At 33.1% G+C, this 17834-nt stretch overlaps 1 protein-coding gene across 4 annotated transcripts in view; it reads right to left on the bottom strand.

The window, feature by feature from the left end:
- CDIN1 (CDAN1 interacting nuclease 1) overlaps window positions 1-17834 on the bottom strand; it is a 126212-nt gene that overhangs the window by 45272 nt on the left and 63106 nt on the right. For all 4 annotated transcript variants that reach the window (XM_053946361.1, XM_053946362.1, XM_053946363.1 and 1 more), the window contains one exon: window positions 17335-17440. In XM_053946361.1, coding sequence (XP_053802336.1) covers window positions 17335-17440 — 106 coding nt within the window. The remainder of the gene's footprint in view (window positions 1-17334; window positions 17441-17834) is intronic.

The raw sequence follows: 17834 nt of genomic DNA, 5'->3' as shown, positions 1-17834 counted from the left end.
CTATCTAGTCAACTAACTCAAAGGACCAAATCATTACACGGATCAAAACTAGTACTGATAGCAGCTTTATTCTTGCCCTCACTGAGGACAGCACAAGTTTTTCCACTGACTTTAAAAAGAATTAGATCTCAGCTGGTTAGATTAAATCTATCTAAAAAAAGATGTGTATTTACTGTAGATACCCATGATGGCCACATGATGCAGAAATACAATGATAATTTTTTTCAGTTATATGCACCTTGGTAGCATTTAGACAATAAACAACTTAGTAAACAACTTTTTTCCCCAATGTATCTGAAACATTTAACTTGCAGGTGTACTGAAACCAGTCTACAGTGACACATTACTGCAATCCTACAACTTTGCATTTTAAAATGAGCAGCTACTGCAAAAACTCTGCACATAATACTATTGCTGCTGCATGAGACCAATGTAACAGAAAAATCTATTATTCTTAACTTTTATATTTTTTAAAAAGGTAAATACAGACCTAAATAAAATTTAAACATTTTTAAGCTTCAGACTTGACTTTCACACTTCTCCCACTTTTCCCTGCTCCTTCTTTGAAATCCTGGAGAAGAACATTTGGCAAAGCAAAGACTCTGCATTCCACATTTCATAGCATTTAGCTATTGCTACAGCTTTAATTATGCAAAACTCAATGGGCTCTAATAAAATCTGACTAATCTGACTAATACTCTAAAACAAACATTGTGAGCTACTGAAATCAATGCTGTACACAAATTCCCTCATGTCACAGAAAATACTCATGCAGCACAGCGAACTTCTTCATAGGTAAAACAACATCCAATGATGTTAACACCTTTTGTTTGTCTTCTCTGCAACTAATGACAATCTTCATATTTCTTGTTCTTAAGAAAAAGGTCAACTTTTCTAGTTTCATTTCAGACACACTCGTGTATCATAGCAAATCCAGGGAGAGACTACTATAGATGTGATACAAAAAATGTATCAACAGCAAGGTACAATTTTGAACTATTGTTAGTTCAAATATGAACTATATGCATATTGATATGCACAAAAAGGAGTATTATAAGATTATATTTATATTTCATATTTTAGTTAAATTTATGTAATTCAGATATATACATTACTCTGAAGTAAGATCTACCTTTTGGTGCAGACATTTTCCTGAGATTTACACATGAAGGGCATTCTCCCACCATGCCAATTCCACAGATCCATGCTAAATTTAAGGTCTACCAAAGTCCAGGAGAGAGCAGAGATTCAGCAGTGTAGTGCTATTACATCCTACTGGTCTTGTGGCAATTAAATTTAAGAAAAACCCGACAAGTAAGGGTATTAATTTTCAGAGCTGCACACAATGATTATACAGAGAAGGAGCAGGAAAACACAGGACACAAAAGACAGTATAGTGAACTTCTACAGATGGGAAAGTCTTTGCCATAGTAGTGAGAACACAGACTGTTCTCTCTGAACTTGTACCCCTGGACATTTTACAGAGAAGAATGATTTGAGTGGTAGTTTGACGTGTTTTGTGTTTATCCTAGAATCCTAGGATTTGTTAACTCCTTAACACAAGCCAAAAAGTATCTGGAACTTTATGCAGTTTTTATAATGCTTCATGCCAAAGCACAGATAGTATTTCTGGATTCTTTTTCTCTTCCTTGACACCCTATAAATGGTGGTAAAAAAATTAAAATTATGAGAACGTCTGTGCTTAGGTTCACTCTTTTGCTACAAGAAAAGAATTTTTTCATAACAGAGCATATTTTTATGTCTTTATCTGTAGTGTCTTTTACCTTGAGTTTTACGAAAACCAGTTTAACCTTGCAATATTTTTATGCAATAACAGGTGGTGAATTTTAAATATAGAAGCAACAAGTAACTTGCTTGAGAGAACAAACGAGATCAACAATGGAACAGATTCAAAGCTACATTTACAGCTGTTATAGCTTACCCTGTCCATTGTCTAGAGGCACATGCATGAGAATCAGTTATTAAGAATCATTATGCATAACAATATAAATGAAGACCATTATTCTATCTTGACCACTTTACTACTTGCATCACGAAACCCTCAGCTTGTATTGAGGCTAGATGTGCTATTGGGCAAACACAAGGAGCTAGAGCTTCCCTTACAAGAAGATTAAGCTTTCAGATCATGCACACTCCTCTCTTGAATGTCACATTTTGATGTAGTGAAATGATACAGAAAGTTTACTGGTTTTAATAAAATGCTAGCAGTAAGGAGAGGTCTTTAAATACAGGAAATGTGACTTTTAATAAAAGAAAAAAACACTACTGTGCGATAGTAAGTTTTACTCAGTAAGAGCTTAGTGTACCTACCAAAGTTTACAGAAGCTGCTACAGAAAAACAGTCATCTCTGTATGAGTCATGGCAACAAAAGTAATAAAATCCCAATCACACAAAACTTTGGTAAGCAAACAACATTATCACTAGTAAAAAGGCAAAGGAAGCAGACTCCGCATTTGACCTGAGCTTCTACTGAATTTACAAGCCCAAGAGAAGTGATCAGAAATAATGATTCTGCAGGAGCCCATCAGTTTCAGATTAGAGAATATAGTGTATATATATATATATATATATATATATATATATATATAGTAGAGCATATTCTACAGAAACATTATCTCACTACATAGTCCTACCATACCAGGAGGGATGAGTGGAAAGAAATAGACACAACCAGCTGAAAACAGAAAGGACTTTGATAGCAGGATGATGTGAGGTACCTCTTAATCAAAAATATTGCCAAAGCTAACCATGCATGTGACTGTTGCAGCTTGGGTCCTGAGTCCTCAAGCCTCAGGAAACCCAGCAATGAAGAAACAGGCATTTTTGTACAGAACAGTGCCGGACATTTGTACCTTTTTAGTTATCTTTCTCACAAGCCCAGTGTATTTTACAGAGGCTGTGCTATTCATTTGTGCTTCAGTTCAAGGTATGTGAGCAAGTAGACAACAAACCCTTCCTTTTCTTAAAAGAAAAATGACCAGCTCCAAAAACAGGGATGTTTTCCACTTTTATGATCAGTCAGTGACAAAGTGAACACTGGTAAGAGTTAACAATCCAAACTAAGTTTACAAGAGGATTATAACAGGACCCTAAATATTGAAGTCCCATTTTCATGATGAACAAGTTTTAAAATGTACTTGGGCCAGTAATTTTAACTAAAAAACGGAGAGTTTTAGCATTTACTGAAAATGCATTTTGGTGAAATTGATTTATCTGTAAAATACCTTGCTACACAAGGGCAAATTATATACAGATTTGTTTGTGGGTACTTGGCTACAAAAAATTGGTTAAAACCTATTAAAGTAAATGCACCAGAGAGAGAGAAAAAAAACTTAGAAAAATGTCCTCAGAAAAGCACAAGGGTTTTGCACAGCAAAGGTGCAAAAACTTTAAAAAGACAGCAGTCAATGCTGTTTATAAACCACTGCTGATCACATGTAAGTTAAGTTACTCTTTGCCAGAAGCAGTAAAACTTGATAATGCAGAAAAAGTGCTTGAATAAACTTTTCAACACACCGCATAGCCAAAAACATTACTAGCAAATGTGATTTTTGATTCTGTGAAAAGAAAAAAAGCAGAAATCAGAAATATACTTTAAAATGTATTTCCACAGTATATAAGACAGGCAACTATGATGAATGGGAACTTACAAACTCTGAAATAGGCAACTGAACTTCTGCCAGTAGAGGAATTGTATGGTTCTGAAGGTAATTGTGAGAACATAATTTTACATTAAGAAGCTAAGTGTTCACCTTATACATTTTTTAAAAAAACACCCTCATTAAAAGCTAAAACAAAAATTTTACCAAAACAGGTAAAATCACACAGTTCAGAAAACATGAAATATCTCTAATGCGCTATTCATAGTCTGTGTTTTAAAAGCTGAAGGACATACATTTACACACACAAAATAAAGCTATCACTGCTTTGTGGTCTGCAGAGTATTTTCAGTTATTTTTCCTTATCCTTGGAAATATACATTACTCTTACTTAATACAGCAGCATCCTGAAATTTTATAACATTTTGGATTTCTTTGAAATGAAAAGTCCATTTTATTGTTTTTTAATTAAATCTATTTCCCCGAAAGGTCTTTAAAGGCTCTACAAACTACCTTGCATTTTATTATTGCTGACAGTTATCTAAACCACGCTTGAATGCCCTCTTTATCCTTTAGTGAGCAATTGAAAGATCATATGCTAAAAAGACTTGTGCTTTCTCTTCTTCTAGCCCTATAATTAAGGCATTTTAATACATTTCTTCATAGTCATTAAGAGAGCACAATGTTAAAAATTAATGAAATGAGACAATTTTGAGTTTAACAACCATAAATACACACAACATAAATTTGTCTCAATTGTAGATAAGAAAAAAAAGCCTTATTGAAATCACATGATGAGACTACTGAATTGTCAAGATTTTGCCTTTGCTGTCTAAGGGTATTTAAATGATGTATGGTAGCCTGACAATACTCCAGTGTTGTTACATACCATACAAGAGAGGTAAACATTTCTGTCAAACATTCAAATTCCATTGGGTTTTTGTTTACCTTATAAAGATTTCTATAAAAAGAAGTGGTATTGCTGGATGATGTTGAAATGGGGGAGGAAAAAGGAAAGAGGAAGCAAGACAAAGGCATAGGAAGGGAAAAATGATCATAAATCAATTGTAAAAAACCTGACATATAATGAAAAATACCACTATAATAACACCCACTTACAGCAGTATGTTAATGCTTATAATAGAATAAATAGGATTGTCTTAATTTGGATTTTTTTCTAAGAAACAGAGATCACCATATTAATGTATCACATATTTTTGCAACACAGGAATAAGTGTTACATGGCGAAAGAAATTTAGTGCTTCTAAGTACACCATCATCACCTCTATATACACCAATTAAATATAGGGTGCAACTCTACTATAGACACATTAATACTGAGTATTTCCAAAAGACATTATAAGTGAGAAAATTATACAGCTTATATTTTAAAACTATGTTAAGTTTTACAAGGCTTAAGTTATTTATGCTTTCTCATCTTAATTTAAAAAGATGCAGTGTAACACAGAGCAGGAAGGTAAGGGAGGTTTTATTCTCTTAAAAAAGACAAAATAAAAAAAAAAAAAGGGAAGTTGCTCTCCAGAAGATTTTTTAGGGTTGTCAGACTGTTATATTATAAACAACCTTATTAGTCCTTTATAATTACAATAGGTACCTCTGGACAAGATCGAGCAGACATGACAAATGCTTCCCACTTCTTTTTAAATCGAACCTGGAAGGTCATCGCTGAACAAACAGAATGCTATACAACTGGGGCCATAAATTGTGAAAGCTAACAAAAAGGTAAGTTTTTTAATATTTAAAATTGAAATTATTCTGTTCAGAATTTTCTGTGTAAGACCTGGAAATACGAGAATGAAATAGTTTAAAAAGAGTAAATAGGTAAAGAAAAAGAAATCTTTAGAAACTTTATTATCAAAATATTTTTTGGCAATTGAATCTGTATTTTACTATTAATACAATGTCTTTAGAGTAGTTGCTTTATGTTACAAATATTGTCTTATAGATAACACCTTAATGAGTATTTATCCATGTTTGCACTTATTTTTTTTACAGCACTATGATGAAATTATGGACAGTTAAATTAAACCAGTCAGTCTCAAATCCATGGGATTTGCTTGCTGCTATCCTCACATCAAGTCAGTAAAAGGATAGCATACTACTGTGCATTTTTCTTAACATTTTTATTTTGTTTTAGGATCATTTAACAGTACTGGTAGTTTTGGATTCAATTTAATTTGCATGGAGATAAACAGTAACTTAAGTGGCTGGAACTGGAAACCAGTTGATGGATTCACTTTTAAATCTCATATTTCAGTTTGGAGAGGAAATGTAAGGATTGAATTAGAAAGCTGTAAACTCTTGATGAGAATTAGTAGTATAGAACAGAAGAAAACGAAACCTTCAGTTATTTTCCTTACAGTTAGGCTGAATGAAATTGTAAATCAACAAAAGATTTGGACAGCATTCAAATCAACAGCTTTACCTAATAAAAGTTCTAACAGAGCACTGAGCATACCATTTGAAACAAATATGAAATAAATATGAAATATGAATGACTTTAAAAAGAACCATATGAGAAGCAAAACAGTAAAATCACCAAAATTCGAGCAAAGGAAATTTGAACTGAAATGTATGATGGGCAATTAAGTACCTATTTTGACAATTCTGAGTGGTCAAGTTTTTAAAGTATGACACAGAAACCTTAACCTATCTATATATGAGTGATAAATGAGGCATTTTGTGTCATTACATTCCCATAAATCACCTTCTTTAACTGCTGATGGCTTTTATCAGCTCTAACCTTTTCAAGCTTCTATCAGAGCGCTAACATTTTCAACTTTGACACATATGCAGTTTACAAATTCTGCAGCTGATTAACTCTGGAGAGAAGCTCATTGCCATCATCTTCTTCAAGTTTGGTTACAGCTTCAGTGTCTCAAAAACTCACAGGCATCCTTCATATGCCAGAACATACCACTTCACTTTGTTGGGCTGGGTTGAAAAGGATCCAAGACATTTCTCCTTTTGGAGCAAGTAAATGAGAATATACTTTCAAAAGTAGTCTTCTACAGAAAGACTGAAATATGTGTAATTTTAATGAATTAAAAATAAACAGCACTGTCCAAAAGAAAAGAGATAAAAGTAATATGATAAATTTTACATGACTTTATAATATAAACACGCTTGGAATAAAAAAAAAAATTGACTACACAAGAAATGTTGCTGCAAAAGTTTCTGATGTAAAAAACACAAGAAAGTTGAAAAAATTCTAATTATTGCAGTGTATTGTATATATGACATTACAGAATATAGCAATTATAAGCTGATCGGTATCATGGGCCCTTAAATCATTTTGTGGAATCCCTCATCAAATTCCTCTCACAACTATTTTGTGAATTTTAAAGATTATAAATAGCAATATCTTGAAACTATATATTTCAAAGATTCAATTTCAGCATTTCAGCACTTAGGACATGAAATGAATTCAGCCATTATATACTCAGAATACAATAAATGAAAGCAGAAAACAAAGGAGGAAAAAATGTTTTATCCTGTGTAAGTAAACCTAGAGATTTCAAGGAACACTAGCTTTCTGTAGGAACCAAAATTAAATTACCTATTTGCCTGACCCATTCAAATTTTGCTACAAATAGATAATAAAATAGTTTATAAAATCATATCTAGGTGTTTGTCTTACAAAACATTTTAACTTACTGTACTATGCCAACAATAAGAAGACAGCCATACAGTAGCTCTTTCTGCCTTAGTAGCATCAAGACATAGTAAGAATGGTACCAAAGCTTTAATCTAAACACTTGCACTTGCGCTATTTTTTAAATTTAAAAACATGCAGATTATAATTGCAGATGTATTTCATCTATTGAAACAGCAGTGACTCATTCACTGAAATGAATTTTCAAGATGTAATTTATCTAGACACTGAAACAAAGCCCAGGTTTAAAGAGATACTGTCTTTAATAATATTAGTGAGACTGAAATTTTTATGTTGGTTGTGTGTCTACTGGAAGCCTGGTACTTCAGATGGTATTAGTTTTGATAAGAGCTAACTAGACATCAGACCTAAATAATGAAACATGAAGAGACAGGTTTAGAACATGTAAATAGGAATGTCTGCAGAGATTCTCATGCAGCTGATTGTCTCTGGTTGATAAACAACACATCTTAGAAAAACGGTGGATGAAGGAAAAAATTTTGCAGCATCACAACTAATTTAGCCTTGCAGTGTCAATATTTAAGGCCTATCCATAAAAAAAATGAAAGTTCTTTATTTCACTAATAATGTCATACAACAGAGAAGCCTGGAGTCACACTTTGACAATTCAGATGTAAATCTTGGAATGTCTGTAAGCATTCATGGCAAAGGCACATTTATCATTTAAATAAAAGGACATGATTTCCTGATGTTCATATCAAAGACTTGTGATGGATGAGAACATGCTAATCAAATGAAAAGAAGGAACACAGATGCTTACTATTTAGATTAGGAGAGGGAAATGAAGACCTTTTTCCTAAATAAAGATCTATACATTCATAAAGTATACACACAAACATATACGTAAGTGTATATAACACAGTGTGCATGCTTAGGAGCTTGACATATTCTCTAGCAGAAATGCTACAAATGCTAACTAGAATAACTGCCAATTTACTTAAGGGCAGAAGAAGCCACATAATACTGATGTTGATAAACTCCAGTTAATTGGTTATGAATTTATACATTCAGAAGCAATTTCAGCTTTCTTCTATTAAAATTCAACAAGTAATAAAACAGAATAATGTAAGTTTTTTTTTCTTTGTAACTTATTGTCTAATGCCTTAGTTCTACATTTAAATTATACTTCTGTAACATCTTCCTTATGTAACATAAAACTGCATAAAATCCATCTAAATATTACTGAAGACAAAAATATAGACTACTCAAATGGGATACAATATTGCAAGATAAATGTGGAACTTCAGAAGCAAACTTTATAGGAAACTTACATTTTTGATACTCAGGTCACCTTACTTCAGTGTCTTGCTTTATGTGTACCCAAATTTTATCCAACTAATTATGCATGTTTAGGAAGAACTAATAAACATCAAGAATTTTGCTTACTGAGCATGAGTCACAACCACAGTGAGAGTCACAGCCAGTGAGACAGCCCAAGGTTTGTTCAATTTGCAGATCCATATGCAGTGGCAAGGTCCCATGAGGTTCAATGATACTTTCACAAAGTGCTGTCAAATGATGGTAACATGGAAGTCCTTAAAATGCATCTTTCTCATACTCCTTTAAACAGGTAGTAACTACAAAGAAAACCCCTCTGATACTTTTCCATTAAAATTCTGAAATGACTGAACAACTTCTTGATATCCTCAAGAAAGTCACTCTAGTTCTGAACAGAGAAAGAAAAGCCTCTTTGCTAACTGGAGAACTATTCATCAAACATACTTGTTTATACCTTGCTGTAGTTATGAAACAAACAAAGTACTAAAGAGCTGAAAATAATTTAAGAAATGAGTCCCCATCACACAGTTTTCAAGAATTTACAAGAAGGAACATTTTACAGTCTCTACAAAAGAACGTAATTGAACATAAACTGGTGGTACTGAGGCAGAAAAAATATATTTAAATGAAAAATATTCTTAATGCAGCAATGTATTTCTTATTGTAAAATAATTTTTACCTGACCAGAAATGCATTTGAAGTTAAGAATTATATAATGCAGCGTTTAAAAAAATTACACTAACACCAACAAGCATCTTGCTCTGCCACTCAGAAGCTTTAGTAAGACACATCTGATGATGTACTTAATGCAACTTATCCAAATATCCTCAGTGCCTCCATTAACACAAGATTAGTGTTCTAGGGAAGCAGATTCTTGTGCTCTGGAAACAGGAATCCATATTGTACAATCCCTCAGAAGAAACAAAATGTAGGAAGTTTCAATATATACACTTCAGTCTCATCTTTAATCAAAAGAAACTCTCTCAGAGCTCTCACAGACGCTGAATGGAAACATGGTATACTATAGTGTATTTCTTTTTCCCTAAGCCAAGATTTAGGCACAAGGAATTTGTGCAACTGAGTGGAAATGTGATTCCTGTCCATTAACTGCCCAGGGACTACTGAATCTACTCATTTTGTACTTAAAATTACTTAGACTGTGCATTAACCTCACCAGTCCCATGCTTTTAAATGCTTTATTTACTGAGTCCTATCTGTAATCAGCTATTGACATTATTTATTTTTCCCTTACATTAGTACACATAGTTTTGTATTCTATACATAGTAATTTATCATTTAATATATTAAAGGCTGCTTAAGACAAACAAAATTCCTCCACCTCTTGGACCTTTTTTGAAAAATTTACTGGATGCTCAATATATATAATATTCAATAGCATGTGAGAATAATTTTTATGCAACTCTGATAGTTAGAAAGATAGATAACTCAATTATTAGATCATCTATCAAAATATTCAGATGTGTAAGAGGCTACTAAAAAGATTGATGACTGAGAAAGTCCACTGATTTTCTAGCCATCATATCCACACATTTGGCTAGACAACATTTTTCGCTGCCTTCACAAGCAAGCTTCATTACCCATCACTCCACTGAAAAGAGTTTATTATGAGGCTGCCATCTTGGCAAGACTATTATTTAGATGATAAATGTTGAGGGGGAAAACTGTGTCTAGAATTTTTTTTAACATGAGCTTTTTGACAGATAAAACAAACAGCATCTACATTTCTAATTAACTTAAATTTGGCATATACAAATATAGGTCAGTAAAGCTATGATATGCTATTAGATTATCTTCTGTCTGAATCTTGCCCTTAATTTGCAAAATGTAAATTAACTAATTAGAAGAAAAGCAGCATTATTTGTGACAAAATGCTGCTTCTACTTTTTTTGCTTTGTGACATTTACAATCAACTGTAGTCCTTCATTCTAACTTCTAGTAGATGGATAATTATGCTCAAACTAATTTATTAGGCTTTTAGCACTGTAACCCAAATAAAAACTTGAGATTTCTGAAGGCAAAGAAGCACAACAACTGCAACATGTAGCTAAATGACATACTTGCCAGTTTTACTTCATTCACAATAATATGCTCTTAACATATATTGCATGTATAGACGTATGAATATTTTCACTTTCAGTGTTCAAGTACCTGACTCAAAGGAAGGTCCCTATTAGTATTCTTAAAATTTCCTTGAAGTCTCTGCATCCCTTCTGTGTGTGATGCACAGTAACAGTAATACACTTATGCTTTGTTCATTAGTACTAAGAGTTATATTTCACTTTAGATGCCTATTACCCTCTTCAATTGTCATTTGAAATGGATTAGACTAGCACATCCAGAGTTAGAAAAAGGAAGAGGGTGCTGATCATTCTTGAATTTCAGCCCAGCAACTTGACCTTGTTAAATAAAAAATATATGATATCATAGCTTACAGGAAGGCATTCGTTTTGCTTTGGATTGGTTTTAACTAGTAGTAGGTAGATAAAGAACCAACACTAAAAGATACATTGAAAATGTCAGATGTAAATGTCAATTAAAAATTACAAGGAATTCTGAAAGGTAAGGTCTGTGGGGGGTTGACATTCTTTGACATAGTGGAGTGTGTGCAACCAGGCCTTTGGCAAGAATAGCAGGATCTATGCTGTCAGCTCTTATTGTACATAAACTTAGATGCTTGTCTAATCTGAATGAGAAATACCAGGAGAACTGGAACTGAAGCCTTGCAGTAATATGGAAGGAAGCTGAAAATGCTCTATCTAAACCATATGAATTTCCTGTGACAAGAAAATATTTAAGACGGTACAGAAAAATATAAGGGAAAAATAATGTAAACAAAGACATATAATGCTTCATTTACTATTTTTTTAAGTTCAGGATGTAACAATCTAGTAGTGAAAGAGGCTTACATAAGAGCCTTAATTTAATTTCATTAAATTATAATGAAAATCCCAGTTTCATGTGTGTATGAAATACAATACCAAAGGAGAACAATGCATGAAAATATATACTTAATATCAATCACTCAAACACAAATGATGATATTAATAAAATATAGTCTGTTCCTTCTTTGCTTTGACAAAAATTAGTTTTGATACAAAATAAAACAATCTACAATACTCAGCTAAACAATTAGCTTATGCTATGCATAAGCCATGTTCTCAGTCAAAATGTCTTCATGCTCTGTTTTTCAACCACATAGCCGAAGAAAGCATGACAGGTTTAAACATAATTTATAGCATTATTTTTGAGCTGGAGCAAAAAATGTATTTTTCATAAGATACATGTTGATTTTTATACTGTTCATGTGTCATTAAATACAGACAAAAATAATTAATATGAAATGGTATTGGAGATAGGCTGAATGTATCCAGGACATTTGCAAAGTGCAGAGATACACTTCTACATGTGTTTGTGTATGTATATTTGAATGTACACTTGTATCTGTTATTCCTGCAGAAGAACACAGAATTTTATCATCTTCACAAAGTAGACTACTGCATTTTTTACTAGAAAAGTAATAGGAAACAGCATTTTTCACTGCTTTTGGTTTTCTTCTTGTCTACAAACAAACATATCTTACTCAGTGCTACTAAGGTTAGCAAGTTGGCATAGTAATTCACTTTATAAAAGTTAATTAGTTTTGAACAAACTTACTATATGAAGTCCTAAGCAGCAAAAATCATCCTAAACTCCCTCTTCTATCTACATCCACTTTTGTTTAAGATTAATCTAGTAATTCAAGTGGAGCCAGAAGGAAGAGAAAAAGGAGCATAGCAAAACACAGCATGTGTGAAAATCTACAAGCATTAGATGGCTAAACAAACCCTAAGTCCCTCAGTGTTGCAGTAAGGTCAAAATCTTTCAGCATTGTACCAGTGTGTCAAAATATGTCAACAAACCATCATACTTCAAGAAGAAGAATGACCTTTCAGTTCTTTATGTTTGGGGTGCTTTGGATACTGGGTATGCATGAACAGTTTTCCTAGCCACTTGACAAATGTAACTCCCAAGATTTCTTCCAAGTCAAGTTGTTACAATGGTTTTCAATTCACCAAAACAATTTTTAAACCATCTGCAAGTGAAGAATACTAAACTTGTTACTAGAACAAACATCTACAAACCCACAGCAGATCTCCCTCTTCCCCTAAGACCAATCAGACAGCAATTATTACTTCAACAGTCTTCACAGTAACCTGTTACAACCAATTTAAAGAGATGAATAGCAAAAAATGCCTGTAATTCTGATCTCCTGATTCAGACTTTGCTTATATACAATTCATCCTTACTGTCAATTGTAAATGAATTTGAACACAACACTTTTCTCACAAAAATGTAGGAACACATTATCTGTGTTTGTGTTGTGAAATACAATCCTTTGCATCATTTCTGTTTGCACTCATCTGAATTAAATACCCTTTTATCAATCTACAGGGCTCTATGATAATTTAATAAGTTTACTATGACTTATAGCTATGAACTGAAGTTCCAAGATCAGGCATAATGTACCAATTAACAACACAATGAATTTATGCTTCCAGAAAGTGTGATTATTATTTTAAAATTACTTACGGGAAACTTGCTTTTATTTATTCTTTTAAAAAAGCAGAATAGGACTAAACATTTAGAATGCAAACAAATGGTGGAAGGAATTTAGTACAGAGATGACTTACCATTTTTATTCAAAGAGAAGATGAAATGCTTCTTTGTCACTATGTGAAATTGCCTTTAGTTTAATAACAGTGTCAAATATGACATTTTCCTACATTTTTCCTTACCTATAGTAAAGTTTCTTCAGCTAATAATGACGTCGAGCTATCTCCTGGTACTCTCTAGAAATTACATTCCAGACTGTACATATGCCTTAGCCATGCTTGAAGAAGATAGAAAATGTAAATTCCTGTATTTGAGTTTATATCTTACAGCAAGTCACTGACACTGCACTGACTAATTACTGTTTGAACCATGTGTTGCTGATCTGTATATCCTTAGAAAACAGCAGTCATGCCTGTCAGCTCTGACTACCAGACTTCTACAGCTAGGACTCCAATTTTTAATTTAAGTTTTAAAAAAAGTTATAAAATCAGACATTATGGAGGAAAGAAAAAGAAACAGCAACATTCATCTAAACCCTAAAATAATTTACAACATGTTCACAGACCCAATTTTAAAATGCAATCTGTGTAAATTGCTGTTCATGCTCTCCAAATTACCTTTGGTCACACTAACTTTTCAATAGCTTTTATGCTCATAGTTACAACAAATACACCAATGTAGACCAGTGAAAAATGAAAAGTGTAGTATCTACTACTTGGGCACAAAGCAAATATATTTTGTACATGGAGTTTCTTTGTTTACCCAGTGGCAGTATAAGCTACAGTCTGCTCAGTGGATGCCACCGCTCTGGAGGAATAAACATACTGGTTTATACTTCCCCCCTTCTGGAGGGAAGTATATTAATCACTTTATACTAAGTTTGTCTAGTATATAAAATAGCTTTTTTTCCTAAAACATAACTCTGCAAAATCAATCTGGGAACATGGAAGTCCAAACTTGCCTTTACATATTTCTTTATTATTGAAAAATCTCAATATCTAAACAACATCTTAAATTATAACTGTGCAAATCCACTGACAAAGTACACTTTGTACATTTTTAATGTGAAGCTTAATTTGAAGATGAGGTTGCAGTGCACCACTGCAATTGAAAATTGCTTAACAATACCATTGATGTATGAGCCATAAAAAATCTCACTAAGCTGTCCCTGCAGAACTCAGAGTAATAAAAAGGTGTTCTTCTGCACTGAGGTGAACAGACATGGTTGACTGCATCTAGGGAGCTGTTCTGTTAAATGAGAAAGTGCCATTTCTTTCCTGTCAGTACAGACCAATTTAAGACACTCACAGATTTAGTTAGCACAAAGTACAGGATTTAATGAAATACACACGTAACAGCAAACAAGCCCCAGCTATGTTCAAAGCTTTCAGTCAGACTGAATAAAATTCGTCTTACATATGTGACATGTGAGAAAAGAACACAGAAACTTTTCCAGTTTGACTTGCAATTTTTAGATAAGCAATAAAAAAGCTGAACAGAAAAGGTCTAAATCCTCTCACTTTCATTCCTTTCAAAGTATCTAGATTTGTGTTTCTATCCACATCTAACAGGTGACACAGATTTTCTCTTGAATTTAATTTCTGCTTGAAGTTCAACCAATGGATCAGGTTTAAAAAACCCTAAACTATTAATTGAGTGTCATATCATCTCTATTGTGAACTCATGCTTGTTCTCCAAATAATTTGTCTTTCAAGAGGAAGGGAGACACAAAGGTGTGGTAAATTAATTGAGACTCTGGTCATCTTTTGAGAGACCTCTGCAGAGACTGATTAAATAATACAAAATTGGTTCAGAGTTAGTGCAGTTACACCTGTGTTCTTTCATATAAATAGTTCCAGAGACCAATGAAAGTTAACTGTCTAAACTTACATGTAGCCTAACCTGTCAACACGTGTTCATTAACTCAGCTGTCATTATATTAGAAACTACAGTAATTCAGAACTCATTTCACAAGATGTGGCTCTGTCAGCTTGGCCAACCAGTACCAAAATTAAAACGAACAGGATTTATTCTTTAAAAAATCCCCACAGAAATCTGCCTAATTTCCATAATTAACCTAAATTTTCGATTTAGGGTGTAACTAATCTTACTATGGAGAGTTCTAGTTTCCTTTGTACGAATGTAAATTCACTATATTTAAGAATCAACCATTTTGGTAGTTGTTTCCAATATAAACAGCTGCAACGGTAGATTTAGAAAAATCCCAAAACTACTTCCAAAATGTTTTATTGATCCACGTATTATTCCAGTCTAGCTTTTGCAACATTAAAAATACTTGACTAACAGCACAGTGAGAGATGTTATTCCATTTTTGAAGTTGAATTATTAATTGGTGCATGTTAAAATTAAAATGAAGTTAGCAACGACTTGGTTTCTTGATAAAAGCATAAGAGAAGTTTCCTTTGGAAATGTCAGATGCAAATGGTACACACTATTCTCAAATGTTTTACACTAAAATGTGGATAGACACTCCATAGCACAAAAAAAGAGACAGAAAGAAACCATATGCAATGGTGATATTATTACAAAGAACAACTGGATCAGTGCCTTCATTCTACCTGTCTGCAATTTTCACCACATCTGAACTTAGTATCTTTAAGCTCAAGGTACCTGTTTAAAATTCACTTCTTGGATGTACTCTTCTCTGATACCATAATGGATGCATTCAAACACACCCTTTACACTCAGAAAGTATTCCTGTACATCTCAGTACATCTAATGGTCTTCTCCCAGCCTGAGCTGCTCCATTTCCTTTACACTGATGTGCAGTTCAGCACTGTTTGCATCACAATCTTTCCTGCCATTCTCACCACGTGCCTAGATATTGTATATACTTAAATTTCTTTCTAAGTTTTATATTCAGTGTTTCACAATTTGTTTTCTACAACTCTTCTAGACTGTAATATCATCATCCAACAATTGACAGCCTTCCAAGTTTCCCATTACCTTGATTCAAGTTTTCCAATTCTCTACTTTCTGGGACTGTCAAGTAAGAGCAGTTCGTTTTCATATCAATCAAGAATGTTGAGAATAATGCTGCAGAGCATAATTCTACATATTGATGATGTTATTATCAAGATCTGTTTCCCCTTTCTCTGCTGCTTTCTATTGAACCTGCTTTTAAGGTATGGTATTTCCAATGGTAATGCAAGTTATTTTCACATTCAGCTGAAATACTAATGGTCAGACTAGTCTGATATTGGCACATACCCCCTTTCTGTTGCATGTTCACACACTTGTGCCATGTTCTCCACTATCCCTCTCATGGTCTCTTGTCTGAGAAGACTTCTAAATTTTTGCTTTAAAAAAATCTGTTATTGAAATTTTAATTTGCCTCACTATCTTGCTTAGGGTTCTAATACATAGAAGAATGGCATTGAAGATGAAGCACTGTGTTTAATGTTTTTTTGGAAAAAAATCCTCCAGTGAGGAGGTGTCCAGTACCATGGAAAGATTTATAAATATTCACAATAATGACTTTTAGAACAATAAAGCAAAAGTATTTTTACCATATTTAAAAGAAAATATCTTTACACCGATACCATCAACATGCCACAAAATTCTGTCTAGCACAACTTATTTCCCCCTTTATCCTGCAAATACTTACTACATTTTTAACTTGAAGATAATTGTAATTATTGCTTCAAATGTACAAAAGAAATACTTTATTAATAAATAACCACTGTGAAACAGCACTGTCCTACTTACAATGACAATAAGCAATAATGTCCTTTATATGCAAACCCCACTTAATTAGACTGGGAAGATTTTTTAAACAATTTGTTATTTTGCACATATTCCAAAACATTACATCAAAGTCTTCTTTCTAAGTCAGGTATTAAAAAAACTGACATACAACTTCTGTACCAAAATAACTTACTCTGTCATCTAGCATCACTCTAAGATCAACATATAAATTTGCTGCATGTTAGCAATTAACATCTCAATTTTTCATAAATATTTCAGCGCACCAACCTAAAATGCTAATTAATGACATTCAAAATGCCAGATCAGTAACATGTAGAGTCAGTAGTGCTTTATGCAATAACTTCTTTTTTAAATGAAGTCCTATTTATCTATAAGGAAAAAGAATAGAAATATACCTGTTCCAGTAGCTCCAAAACTGGTCCTGCAAGTGGGCTTGGTGGCTACTTTCATCACCAAATGAGGCTTTGCTTTCAATCCAGTGAATTATGTGTCCTTCCACAGCTAGGGTGACAGTAGAAAATAAACTGAACTCTGAAAATCACACTCAACAGCCTCTAAGACAGTGTTAGGGAACATTCTATTTACTCCACAATCTACCACATAATTCATGCTTGCAACTGTGTTACGTATTTGTAAAAATTATCTTTCAGATAGTGCATTTAAAAAAAATACCAGAAAATACTTTTAACAGACAATCACATGAATTTCAGTTTAATTACATTCTGTTCCACACATCTGCATTTATTTTAACACAAAGAGAATGTAAAGAAAAAGAGATTAGACTAAGAAGCAGTTGTATTCTTCTACTACCCCTACTTTGTTGGAAGGTAGTTGTCAGGTAAGAAATTGGAAACTTCTGTTGAATGATAAAAACAGTTAGCTAAGCTGCTAAAGA

Source organism: Vidua chalybeata, chromosome 6 (genome assembly GCF_026979565.1).
Source record: "Vidua chalybeata isolate OUT-0048 chromosome 6, bVidCha1 merged haplotype, whole genome shotgun sequence".
Classification (NCBI taxonomy): Eukaryota; Metazoa; Chordata; class Aves; order Passeriformes; family Viduidae; genus Vidua; species Vidua chalybeata.
The sequence above is the reverse complement of the archived record's forward strand: the minus strand, read 5'-3'. Positions and strand labels throughout refer to the sequence as shown.